Source organism: Eutrigla gurnardus, assembly GCF_963514095.1.
Source record: "Eutrigla gurnardus genome assembly, chromosome: 9".
Lineage (NCBI taxonomy): Eukaryota > Metazoa > Chordata > Actinopteri > Perciformes > Triglidae > Eutrigla > Eutrigla gurnardus.
The window spans coordinates 5,262,743-5,276,793 of NC_139923.1; the positions used below are offsets into that span (position 1 = coordinate 5,262,743).

The 14,051-nt window shown below is 44.0% G+C and overlaps 1 protein-coding gene across 2 annotated transcripts in view; it reads right to left on the reverse strand.

Moving 5' to 3' along the window:
• Positions 1-14,051, reverse strand: part of itga11b (integrin, alpha 11b) — a 50,500-nt gene that overhangs the window by 11,912 nt on the left and 24,537 nt on the right. For both annotated transcript variants that reach the window (XM_084018383.1, XM_084018384.1), the window contains 8 exons: positions 13,438-13,581; positions 12,037-12,240; positions 11,438-11,568; positions 8,367-8,539; positions 4,780-4,919; positions 4,565-4,675; positions 469-554; positions 177-381 (listed from right to left, as the gene is read on the reverse strand). In XM_084018383.1, the coding sequence (XP_083874509.1) occupies positions 177-381; positions 469-554; positions 4,565-4,675; positions 4,780-4,919; positions 8,367-8,539; positions 11,438-11,568; positions 12,037-12,240; positions 13,438-13,581 (1,194 nt within the window). The remainder of the gene's footprint in view (positions 1-176; positions 382-468; positions 555-4,564; positions 4,676-4,779; positions 4,920-8,366; positions 8,540-11,437; positions 11,569-12,036; positions 12,241-13,437; positions 13,582-14,051) is intronic.

The window sequence follows — 14,051 nt, forward strand, 5'->3', positions numbered from 1 at the left end:
GAAAGTTTTCCCTACAAGACCAATTAAGAGCTACGAGACTGCATACATTTAGAAGAAAATGTAAACCTTTGTTGAAATGAATGTAGTTTGAATTCCAGGTGTAGCTTTACTGTGAGATAAACAAGAGGAAGGAATGTTTATACTAAATGTGGGTTATTTATGATTGGATGCAACACCTTGACTATGAGGGTGGAGAAGATGAGGTTGGCGGAGGTGGAGATGTGGATGGTGGCTCCGTAGGCGTTCTCTCCCCGATTCTCCAGTTGAGCAAATACCACCATCCTCCTCCGCGTGGTCTCCACCACTCGCACCGAGCCCTCCGGCGCCCCCTGGTGGCTGCAGAGTGACCAGGCCGCCCGGTCCCTCAAGCTACAGAACTGCCTTCAGGGGAAACACAGAATATGAATTACCATTGGTTCTTTAATAAATGATAATAATACTTGTGTGTGAAGTCCAAGTGTCACTCACTTAACATCCATGAGGTCCGTGTGAGCGTGAAGGATGAGGTCGGGAACGCAGGTGTCTTCCTGCTCACAGCCGTTCCAGAAGGGAAGCTACGGCAAGAGACAAGGATTATTTCATTTCTCCATGTTGAGACAGCAGAATCACTTTAACATGCAACATGCAAGAACTTTCTCACTCTGGTGCTCTGAACATCTAATAATGACGTGGATGAGTTTACATTGGAATTGCTTAAAGTCCCAGTTGGCAAGTCTGGCGGATCAAGGGCACTCTGTCAGATTTTGAATGTTTACAACTCTCACGCTCCTCCCCCACGACCACCGAGCTCCTTCCCCTCGACTTCGTGCCATTTGAAATCCCTTAGATCACGCCACCTTTGAAACGGGGGTCCGATGTTGACTGGTTTTATCACGGGCACCGTCACAATCTTTCTTTTTTTCCTTCTTTTCCACCGGTGTTTTCTTTTCCTTGGTTGTTTTGGACTTCCTCGTTTAGGTTTTTAATGAGGAATTGGAAGCTTGTTGCTACTTCCCTCTGCCTCCCCCTGTGATAGTGGTACGACCCGAGGGAAGAGGGGCTCTGTGTGCACGAACACAGCCCTGCGTGCTGATTGGACAGGATGATCCGGGTGCTGTCGATCTTTGCAAAACAAACAGGATCTACGTGCACGTAGAGGCACGCTTTTTTTTTCTAAAACCGGATGATTTATGTTGTTCTATCGGAGCATAGTGTCGGCTTCAGTGAATATGATAAAAAAAATGTTGCCGACTTTAAATGCCCGATGCATCAGATACGGACGCTAAAAGGTGCGTTGGTGCATCGGCAGGTTATCACACCTAACTTGTCAAATACCGAAGCTTGGTTAGTGGACAAACTATAGCACTCTACGTACCCTAGTGCCACTTTTGGATGTGTCAACAACCGTTTCTAAGTCAACGTTAACTTTTGGTATCACACGGGACACAAAGAGCGGCCTCCTGTGTGAAGGTCCTGTGTTCTAAGTGTCTAATAATGACATGGATGGGTTTATTTTAGAGTTATATTACACTGTCATGACCCATCACTAGGACAAATAAAAAGTGGTAACAACATGCTAAAGTGCTAAAACTACAACTATTACAACGTTAGAATACGAGTCAAATGTGACTGAATCTGGACCCAAAGGGACCCAAGCACAGTCTTAAAATAGATAAATACACATAATTTACCATAACCCTTATTTATATGTTTGGCATTGTGTATATGTGCATATTTCAACCCATCAATGTAAACTGGTCAAATAATAAGCGTTGGTCAGGGGCCCTTGGTGAAGCATACTCACTGTGGCGCCCTTAAGTGTTTGTAGGAGCAACACGCTTTTAACTAACTCCAATGTTAAGCCATTATTATTGTTACAGTCAGGGCAACAAACACACTATAGAGTGAGAAAGTCCATGTAGGGTGGGGTGGAGGGGAGGTGCATGGGTCAAACAAACACAGAACTTTCACCCAGGAGATGGGTGTTCATGTCCTGTTAAAACCAAATTTAACATTGACTTATTGTATTGTAAATGTGTTACATACGCCTGGTTAGCTATGAGTTATGTAACAAATGTACTTATTTTAACCCAAACCACATCATTTTCCTGAACCTGATGAAGTAGTTTTGTTTTGTTTCTCAACGTTAAGTAGGAGCAGTTTGTCCTGTCTAGAAGCACTAGAACGGTAGTGATAACAACTGATAACGAGCATTCAAGAGGCTGATAAAATTTGAAATACGTGATGAATGTCATGTCATCGCAATCCCTCCCATGGTTGTTGATATACATGTATCTCTACCTGGGGTGTGTTCCAGAGAGCAGGTTTTGCTTAAACTCTGAGTTTGTTAAAGGAGAAATCCGGTCATTTTTGACCCCATTTCCGTTGTCCTCAGGGTCATCCCGACTTATTAGAAGCAAAAAACCCGACAAAAATTGACGTTGCCTAGCCCGAGATCTGTACCTGCCTGGCAGCCTTCCAGATTCGCTCCAATGCTAACCCATTGGGGCACGTTATATCTGCTTTCCTGGGCCTCAGAAAACAATTCCAAGACCTATGCAACACAGGTTGGGTCCGTACGAGACACCACGGCACTCGTTTAGCTCAAATAGTGTTGCAAAACGACATAAATGTGTGTGTTTTAGCATGAAGTTACTCACCTCAAATCACCCCGTAGACATTAGCAGTAGATAGCCGAGCGCCTGTCGTCTCTCCCAGTCACCGCAGAAACGAAAACGTTTTCCTCGTAGTTTTGATTTTGTATCCATAAAGAAACGACTGAGCTGTGCAGTCGTCCTGTCCGTAATAAATCCAGGAAGCTGTCATGTCCATATGTATGACTATGTTACAACATAGCAACGACTGCTTACAGCTAAACAGTAGCCTGGAGCCAAAACAATGCAAGTCTCGCGCAAGTTCCCGTCTGCCGTCCTCACTCTGGAGCTGTTTTCAAGCCAGTACAGTGAAAAATCTTGGACAGTCGCGCGAGGGTCACTTTGATCTCACTCTGTTGATGAGAGACTGCAGTCTGCACACGCGACACGCGACTCCCACTCGTGCTGTCAACACAACTAGCCTACTGAGACTGTGCGAGGTTTGTTGTCTTTGTAGCAGGTTCAACTGTCACACAGGCTAAGCAATCTTACTATGTAGGCTAGCGCTAGTTACACTGTCATATGGACATGACGGCACTGCTCGATGGAAAGAAGTTTGTCACTGTATTGGCTTGAAAACAGCTCCAGAGTGAGGACATCGGGAGATGGGAACTTGCGCGAGACTTGCATTGTTTTGGCTCCAAGCTACTGTTTAGCTGTAAGCAGTCGTTGCTATGTTGTAACATAGTCATACATATGGACATAACAGCTTCATGGATTTATTACGGACAGGACGACTGCGCAGCTCGATCGTTTCTTTATGGATACAAAATCTACGAGGAAAACGTTTTTGTTTCTGCGGTGACTGGGAGGGACGACAGGCGCTCGGCTATCTACTGCTAATGTCTACGGCAGGGGTGTCAAACTGATCCAGTAAAGGGCCGTGTGGCTGCAGGTTTTCATTCCAACCAAGCAAGAACACACCTGACTCGACTTATTCACCTACCTGATTGGCCTTCACACCTTGATTGGTTGGATCAGGTGTGTTCTTGCTTGGTTGGAATGAAAACCTGCAGCCACACGGCCCTTTACTGGATCAGTTTGACACCCATGGTCTACGGGATGATTTGAGGTGAGTAACTTCATGCTAAAACACACACATTTATGTCGTTTTGCAACACTATTTGAGCTGAACGAGCGCCGTGGTGTCTCGTACGGAGCCAACCTGTGTTGCATAGGTCTTGGAATTGTTTTCTGAGGCCCAGGAAAGCAGATATAACGTGCCCCAATGGGTTAGCATTGGAGCGAGTCTGGAAGGCTGCCAGGCAGGTACAGATCTCGGGCTAGGCAACGTCAATTTTTGTCGGGTTTTTTGCTTCTAATAAGTCGGGATGACCCTGAGGACAACGACAATGGGGTCAAAAATGACCGGATTTCTCCTTTAACCCTGAGAAGAGAGATACTCTCTGAGTTTTCCGTTCCAGAAAGAGAGTGAACTCAACCTTTAGACACTGTGAACCTAACCTTCTCTGGCAGGTTTTCTTTGACAAACCCCTTCAGTTTATCCTACATGTCTCCGCCTTTTTCCGGAATCCTAGCAGCTTTACGTTGGGCAGGATTTCAAAAAATGTGCATTTTTCCTACCGATCACATATCTAAACAAAATTCTCCAACTTACATTTTCAACATTTCATATCACAGACATAATCCCCGACCAGATTATTTGCAGAGCGCTTTAGATTTTTTTAAATTGATTGAACTAATTCAGAACAGCTGCTCTGGAAGCGAAAACTCAGAGTTGCCCATTTCAGAGTTGTTTGGCTCAGAGTTCAGGTTTAGGTTCAGAGTTTGTTGAGCCTGCTGTCTGGAATACACCCCCGGACTTTAGTGGTTGATGGGAAGACAGATGGATATTGCAACTCCTAAATGGTTAATGACGTAGTCTAGCAAAACTGTGTTGTGTCCCTCTGGAGCACAAGCCAAACTCTCACCTCGGCCCTCATCACGCTCGGCCAGTCGGGGTCCAACACCGGCCCCTCGTCTGGACTCTTCAACCCTGTCTCCAGTACAACGGCAATGGGACGCCCGGAATCAGTGGTCTCCTGTTCCAATAAACAGTGTGAGTGACATTGGTGTGTTTAGGGATTAACACTTGACTTTTAGGAGTTGTGTGTGTGTGTGTTATGCGATGGGGTGACATTCTGACCTGGATGGAGAAGCTGAGGCGTTGGCAGCTCTGACCTCCAAGCTGCAGAAGCAGACTCCTGGGCTGCTGGCGGCCTGATTCGTCCAGAACAGCTCGGGGAGGAAAACGTCGCTCATCCAGCACCAGACTGTACCAAACATCTGGGGGGAGGAGGAAGAGGAGGAAGGAGGTTTAAAGGAGGCACAGCAATCATGAGATTGCAAACACTTCAAGCACAGACTTTACAGGTCCTTCAAGTTATATGAAAGAAAGTGATGTCAGTTGGTGTGCTCATAACTTCTGAAAAGTTGGCAAAATGAAAAATTAATCAGTTTCCATTGATTGCAGTTACGTTTTGACCCAACCTTCCCTGGAAATGTAATAATAATACTGCTTCTAAGTCTACAGACATTTATGAGGAAACATTCAAGTAACTTTCTTGGAAAATTCCACTCACCTTCCCAGAACATTCTGGGAAAGTAAAAAACTATATTTCTTTCATGTTAGGAAAACCTGCTGTTTTAACATCTAGGGAACATTAGGAACATTCAATAAACATTCCCACAACCAAAAGAAAATGTTCCCAGAATGTTTTGGGAACCGAATGTTTGGAGCTGGGAAGTGGGACAATGCCCTTCAAGGTTATCAGGAATGAATGGACGGTTCTGGCCTATTAACCCTTATTTACTGGAGACCCTGCAGTCAGAAATGAGTATTGACCCAGACTATGGTGTAAAGGGATGCATTTCCTGCTTCTTTTTATGAGTTGGATGCAGTCGCTGAGTGTAGCTGCAGAGCTCCTTCTCATCTGTTTAACAACCAAAGTTGTGTTTTGATTTATGAGTGCAGAGAGAGCTGAGGTAAGCTGCTCCCATCCAGCACAGCTCATGTCAGAAACGCCACGTCTGCACTGAAATCAATAAACTGGAGGTTCCCATTCCGTCAGCCGTGGCTCCTGTCCTCTTATCTGTCCACTGAAGCGTGTGCGTCTGATACCGTGTGGCGTGTTGCCGTGTGTCCAAGCACACACCTCCATCCGTGTCTAACCCAGTCCAGATGATCGGGACGATGACGAGACAGAAAGGAGAGAGGACGGTATGAAGGTATGAGGTGATGGAGGGAGGAAGAGTGACACGGTTCACCGGCGTCTGGCTGCCGTTAGCATGTTGAAGCAAGCTTTCCATGCAGCCGGCCCACACATCTGCAGCCAATTACACAGAGACACGATAACACAAAGCACTGTGGGGAGCTGCTGCGAGGAAAAGAGGGCGACAAGACTTTCCACATACAGACGGGTGAAGAACGTAACGTGGGGTGAGCCTGATTCAAACACCCGCACAGCTTGATGACCGGACAGCTGCTATGTTACCTGTAGGATGAAACGTTTCCAGCTTTAACAATCATCTCCACTCATTTAGGAAGCTATGGGCTCCAACCGAAAGCTGCTACTGAGCAGCTGGGAGTTAAACGCTTTGCTCAAAGGCACATTAACATTAGGAGAGGCTGTTGGGTGAGCGCTGTCCAATATGATACTAATTCAGTAAGCACAGATGAAGTATTGTCACTGTGAACTTTGAGGTTCCATCTGAGTTCAGCGTCGTTGACTCTTCTTTAGTGATGTTTTAATCTGTGCTACATTAGCGTTAAGGTCTCTGTTAACCACCATCACCTGGAAACAAAGACGGTGTCCATTATGACGATGACAGGGAAGCACCAGGACAATAAACAGACAGGTGGAGCCATGAGGGTTACAAAGGAGAGATAGTGACTAATTCTTCCATTACTCTACTAAATAAAACATCATGTGGCATCAACCTAGATGAACTCACCGCGTTGACTACATTTACTCATATTCCACTATTATTGCGAATATGACAACATTCTGAGTTTGATATAGTCATGTAAACATAATTTTCCATTTGGATATTCTGAATTAGGCCTTATTCCAAATGCATGTATTTTCATATAAAGGCAGTATCCTTTGGACATGTAGACAGCACATGGAGAATATGCATTTCAATCACAGACTGTAACAAGTGGGTGTAGTCATCGTGATGTCACACATTGGTCTGTGGACTATGGTTTTAGAGCCTTTAATTCGGCATTTTGCAACCCGTGAACAGAAGTCACCATACTTGGACTGTTGGGGAGCGACGGGTGGATCTGATGAACACAAGCGGCAGAGAAGCAACCTTACTGGATCTGGATCCATCTGGCTTCTGGTGTCGCTGTTAACAAAGTAAGCCTTTGTAATTCAAGGTCAATTGAATAGTTAAGTGTTAAAATAATCTTAGTAACAAATGACATTGATAGCGTGGTAGCATGGTAGCAATGCCGTGGTAACAACGCTGTGGTAACAACGCTGTGGTAACGACGCCGTGGTAACAACGCTGTGGTAACGACGCCGTGGTAACGACGCCGTGGTAACGAAGCTGTGGTAACGACCTAACAATCACCCGGTTCAGTGAGAGAGGAGGCTGTCATTGGATATCACCTCCATATATCTAAGGTACTGCACCTGTCCCGGGCAGGCCTGGACTGGGACAACAATTCGGCCCTGGACTTTTTGGTCCAGACTGGCCCACCACAATCCACGCGCAGATACTGTGCCAACTCGGCCCGTTGATGTACTGTACATATAATCACACAAGCCCTTAATAACACTACTATAGTGAATAATATCCCTTTATATTCTGGAGCCTTGAATAAAATAAATGATGACTACACAGTATGTTGCTCATTTGCTCTAAAGAAGGATACTGGAGAAAGGATTTAAGATTCAAGAGTGTTGTTTATTTAACTCACTCATATGTGGTGGAACTGATCATGGCATTGGCAGGCTGATAGCAAGGTGGTCAAACCACACCACATTGCAACATGTGAGTTTTAAACTTGTAGCTCTGCAAATGTGTGGCATGCTTTGATGAAAATATAAAATAGTGGTTAATAAAAGCAACTATTAAATAATCAGGATAGTGTATTATTTTCCAACACTTTAGATAACTATCTTTAGTTATAACACACCACACACTATGCAGAGATCTATTATGTCAAGTAAAGTTCATAGACAATGGTTCTGAACATTTAGTGAATGAGTGTTTATCCACAACATGTTATCTAGCACACACACCTGCTATCACCACCACCAACCTCCTCCTCCTGTACCACCATGGCAGCGGGAGCCTCACTTTCATTGTCCGCCTATGACACCTGCCTAGAGGGACCCGCCGCAGCTGAAGCCTCGGAGCCGGAGGCCACGCCGCCGCCGGCCCAGGCTGCAACAAACATGTTTAATATGTTTCTGCTCTTAGCGGCATCAGTAGTATCAGTAGTCACTCAGTTTTTCTGCACCACCTTCTCGTTTTTTCTCCATTTTCGCTTTGTTTTTCTTGTGTGTTTCTCTTCTCTCTCATAATGATTGCTCATCATTAAAGGTGATTGGACGAGGGGGGGAAGGGGGGCTGGAAAATGGGTGGGACTATGGCCGGCCCATTATTGACCGGCCCACCGGGAAAACTCCCGGTACTCCCTATGGCCAATCCACCCCTGGTCCCGGGTCTGGTTATCCCGGTGTGAGCATGTTTGTGTTAGTGTGTGCCTCCACCTACCAACATCCGTTCTGGTCTTCGTCTTGGTCTTTGTCCTGGAGTCCAGACTGAGACAGACGGTAACAGACATGCAGGTGACCTCCTTCCCCCCTCGCCGACAGTCTTTGTTAAAGATGTTGACCATCTCAGGTTCAAAAGCCAGCTTGGCTTGTATCCGCACAACGCCACGAGACCTGTAGGGAGGTCGAAAGCGTCATCAGGATGTTTGTTTGTGTTCGTTCACTTGTATTGCTTTCATTGTGGGGGATCAGTTTCCATTTAGGGCCAAAAAACGCCCCCTTTGAGGTACACAATTACATTTTTAAGGCATGACTTTGTTAGATTAACACATGTTGTTGATACCATAGCAACCCCGTCTCCTCCAAAATTACTTTCCCATACAACTGTATTGCATTCTCAATTTTGATTCCATGGAAACGTTTTCCAGAGCTGACTTGGTCAGGTTTAGTAAAAAAACATCATGTTTGAGTGCGAACGAAGTATTGGTTTGAAACTAATTTGTGACTAAATATAATCCATGCAAATACGTTTCCCTTGAAGCATAATTCTCAACCCAGTTTGTATGGGAACGTAATTTATAGGAGACCGTAGTTACCCTCCACCGTTGTCCGGGAGTGCTCACTTCAAGGGCCCTAGTTTCGTGGTGCAGCGGCGCAGGATGGCGGAGCCGGCGCAATGCAAGTTTCGACCCGCACAGCCTTGCGCACGGTCAGTTTGGCAGTTTGGTGGATCGCCTGCGCCAAGATGGGTGTGGCGGCGCAGCAGGGGGAGGCGTCACAGATTCAGCTTGGCGTAGGAAGTTTCGTGGCAAAAAGCCTTGCCGAGACTGCGCTGAAAGCCCGCCAGCTCCAACCTGGTCTACTTTCGGCGCAAGGCGCAAATAAAGTCCATTCATTCAAGGCGAATCACAGCTGGCGGAGTGGAAGTTTGGCTGACGGCGCGCAGTGCGTACACGTCACCGAGACCTCACAGGCAGGTTTCCACAGTTCCAGGCACATTTAAATGCAATAAATAATCACAACAAACACTATTTAATGCAACTGATTGAATCAACACGTTAATTTATATCTATAGAGTGGTGAAGTCCCGCCCCTCCATTTCCGGGACATGGGTCCTCAAAAGCAAAAAAATATCAATGCGATTCAATGGGTAGATACAAATTATTTTCTGGTCCCGTTTGAATTGTGCCATGGATTTCACATATGTTCTTTGTGATATTTAAAGAAAATTTTTCACGCAAAGAAGACGACAATTAAGCGCGAAGAGTTTTGATAAAGTTAGGTTTTGTGTGAGCCGCTTTGTGAACTACAGCTCCTCGCTGTTCTCGTCGCGAATGATATACGTCACCACCCGCCGAGTCCGAAGTCCGCCGAGATGGCTGTTTCTCTGCTCCACTTCACCGCTTTTTTCCAAGGGCAGAATAAAAGTATCGAAAGGGGGGAGAACCACTATAAGTCGGGTCATGTGGAGAGCCTCAACTTCGCCGATGGGGAGGGAAAAGGGCGATGACGTGACGTCACATACGCGACACAACATGTAGTCTTTATCATTGTGTTTTCTCAATGAATTTTAACTGAAGAATTGCACAATAAACGGTCAAACTCTTGACATGGAAAATTATAATTTAAGCCTATAAACAACATTTGTGTAATCCAAGGCATAACGACCGGGGGATCAGATAATAATTATTTTCCGTCCATTGAACACCATTCATTTTTTTCGCTCCGAAAGGACCCATGGCGCCGTTACTTCCTGCTTCCGCTTCGGCACTCTATATAGATTGTCCCGTCACATCTGACGTCAGATCAAAGGCGGATGGCACGCGTAACGGAAACTCAGCCTCTCGGACCAAAACATCTCCCTCTCTCTCTCCTGTTTTTTATAATATCGGCATTGTTATTATTATGATACGCACGCACAGCGCGTGATGAGCGTGGTGGGAGCGGCGGCGCTGCTTCTGTCATCGGGTTGTCAAGTGACGGAACTTGCACTGAACCTCCCCTAACGCATTAAAGGTGAGGAGAGGAGCTCATTTGATTGGTGAAGATCTGAATCGGCTGTATTAATCCCAGTCCACGCCTCGTCTCCTCCTCGTCTCCCACTCACGCCTTCTTCTCCTCCCTCTTTCCCACTTGCGCGGGTGGGCGAGACGGGAGGTGTGCCTGCGCGAGCCTGCGCGGTGCACGAAACTTGCAAAGTCCAGGCGGACACACCCCTTCGGCGTGGCGCAGGTGCGCTGAAAGCTGACTGCGCCTGGTCTACGAAACTAGGGCCCCAAGTCTTCATGTCTCCGAAACCACAAACTGTTATTGTAATGTATCCTCGAGGGCAGGCTAAGGCAACCAAAGGCAGACCAGTTTCACTGATGTCACATAGCAATAGTGTGCAAAATACAATCGGGAAATCGGTATGTAAAATGACTTCTATTACAGCCATTGGTAGTTATGCAGCCTTTTATTAGAAGTAGAGTACAGTAGTTTGATAGATTTTTCCCCACCCGGATTCCACAAAGACCCGCCCTACTCTGCCTCTGATTGGCTAGTAGGTAGCCTACTCATTGCCTTCTTTGAACAATTTGTTATGTTTATAGCTGATGAAAAATATTGGTGGAAGGTTGGTTGGTTAATTATTATAAGTTGTGATTTTTTCATGGCTGCCTCCTTGTATAGATCTCTCATTTATAATTACAATGTCCTGACTATGGGAGAAACTACTTGGATGGAATTAAAGATACGTTGGAGATTTAAATTTTAATATGATGTCATAATTGAACTTAATATTAACCTTAATGTTTAAAGAACATTTAAAAATAGCACTTAATATCAAAATTGTTGCTGCCCCCCTGATGTAGGAACTTTACAAATCTGGAGCAAATTTCATATCATTGACCCCAATAATATTGTAAAGAGTAAAGTAATGTAAGAAGGATTCATCCTCTGGGGAACAGGAATGTCTACACAAACATCCATGGAAATCCATCCAATAGTTGTTGACGTATTTCAGTATGGACCAAAGTGGTAGAGCCATCATAATACTGTCTATAACGTATGTAATGTGTGTGATGGTCTGACCAGACGATGACTGCAGCTCCCAGTGCTCCTACAGCGAGGTCGACCAGACCGTCTGCATTGACGTCCAAAACACCATGAAGACTTTGTCCGAAATACTGCAGACCTGCAGAAACCCCGGCTGCAGAGAGACGCTGGACAGAGAGAGAATTAACTCAGTGAGTATTAATGTTCAGAGTCCTTCTTTTAAGAGGCTAAGTCCCGCCCATTTTGGTGTTTGGTGTTAGTCAACGGAGACAAATTATCCTTTGATGCCGATGATAATTTTGCAACTCAAGAAAGTTATATTTTGTCATATAACTGTTATATATATATGTCATATATATGTATATATATAATATAAATATATACATATATATATATATATATACATATTATATATATATTATATATATAATTGATAACTCAAAAGTTATTAAAAATTATCATTTAAATTTAAAAACATCATGTGTAATATATGGTACAATTAAAATAGGATAAAACAATTATTTGTCTCCCTTTGTTGACTACTGTAGATATTTTTTTAAATAGGGTCCCATACGATACTGGTAGGGACGGGACGTAGCCTATTCATAGCCTCTGATTGGTTCAGGATATGTTACCTGTCTGTACTGTTGTTGTATGGTTTTGTCTTGGCCATAAAATATGTAGACCGCCCCCTGGTGGTCATCCTCCAACGGTGCCCCCAACACGAGCTCCCTAAAACCGTTCCCGTTCATGTCGGGTATCTCTGCCAACGCCGAACCCAATCGGGAGTTCTGAGAGCGGTCGGAAATCTGCAGCACCCCCTGCAGGATGAACGATGTCTGGAGGGAGAATGTTTAAAGGGACAGTGTGTAGGAATTACTCCCATCTAGTGGTGAAATTGTATTTTGCATTAAAACGAACAGTGCTCTCTAGCGCATCACTTTGTTGTAACTACGTTAGCCGTTATGTACCAAGAAGCTATGACAACATGTCGTCCAACACCACTTCACCAGTATTCTTTCAGGTGATGAGGTTGATATTTATTTATTATTTATTTATTTATTTCGGGCATGTCAGTTAAATCATCATCATCACACATCTTTGAAATGCAGGAAAAGCCAAGGCTTATCTAGTCCCGCCCCCATTACCCACAGGATAAAATCTTCATCATAATATTTTCTTATCTTTTGCATTTTTCATTTGACATAACATTTTCTTTTACTTGTGACATTTGACATAACATGTTACAGCAGTAGGTGGTATAGAGAGCTGAAGTCCAGTGCATACAGATTACATGTGTAATTTCAAACATGTGTGAGCATGTAGAAGTCATTACTCCTCCAGCAAGATGGTGATTTATGTTGCCATGTTGTTATTGGTTTATTTTTGGTAGCCTTCCATTACTATGTCGTAGCCTATAGCATCAGCTAATAACTAACACACAACAATCACAAACGAATGTTACTAAAGTGCATACATTGCTCTACAACACTGACTGTAAAAGGTCAGAGGTCGTGTTCGGGACGTCCACCACGGACGGATAAAAACTCTGTAAAAGTCGATGTCCAGCCCCTTACAAAAACACGTTCAGGCCTCATGTCCCTGCTCGGCGGTTATAATCTTGAGGACTTACCCGTCCATACAAATACAAATAAGAAATTCTTTGCTCATGAGGATAAATCAGATTATTGGCAGAGATGATTATACACTTATGAGGACTTATTTATGAATGAAGTTATTGATTTTAGCTAATAAATTACTTAAAATGTTACACACTGTCCCTTTAAGTGTCCAGCCTGAACAAAGTTTCTTCTTTCTTTCTTGGTGCTGTGATAACTGTGTTTAAGAGGTTTCTTTCCTGATGAAAACCTTTTAGAAATGCTCTTCTGATTGATTGATTGATTGATTGATTGATTGATTGATTGATTGATTGATTGATTGATTGATTGGCTGATTGATTGGTTGATTGATTGATTGATTGATTGATTGATTGATTGATTGGAGTCTTTGAGCAGGTAAACACATGGCAAATGTACCTGTGGTGTAACCGTGTAGATGTAGACCTTCCCTCTCTCCCAGCCCTGGCTGTAGAACATGGGCGCTGCCACTACAAGTACGTCCGTTAGTCCATCGCCGTCTATGTCCATGGATAACAACTGGCTGCCGAAATATGAGCCAATCTGGAAAAGAGGGAAACTTGTCAGTGAGACATTTTAACCACTAACACCAAATGGAGAGTTGTAAGGTCATAGCTTTTACTTTACTAATACCACACAAAAACGTATGAATACTCATCATGATGAAGTGCGTGGCATCTTGTAATCTTTCGTTTGATAAGATGAACCAGGTGATGCATCATGTGTCGCTTCAAGTAACATGTTGATTTTTAAACATTAAGACTTTGCCTGTTTTATAACACATTTTTTTATTTAATATTAGAGTTAGAATCCAGTTAGAATTTATGGCCCCGTCTATGGCCCTTTTCCATGACACTGAAGTATCATTTGCCTAACTGTGCTGTGTATTGATAAATCCAATCCAATGTGCTGAAGTAGCAGACAGATTTGTAATTCCGACCTTTATTCTGAATATTTCTTTCCTCCTGTCAGTTTTGTCTTGGATATATAATGTTCTCTATATAAAAGTGTAC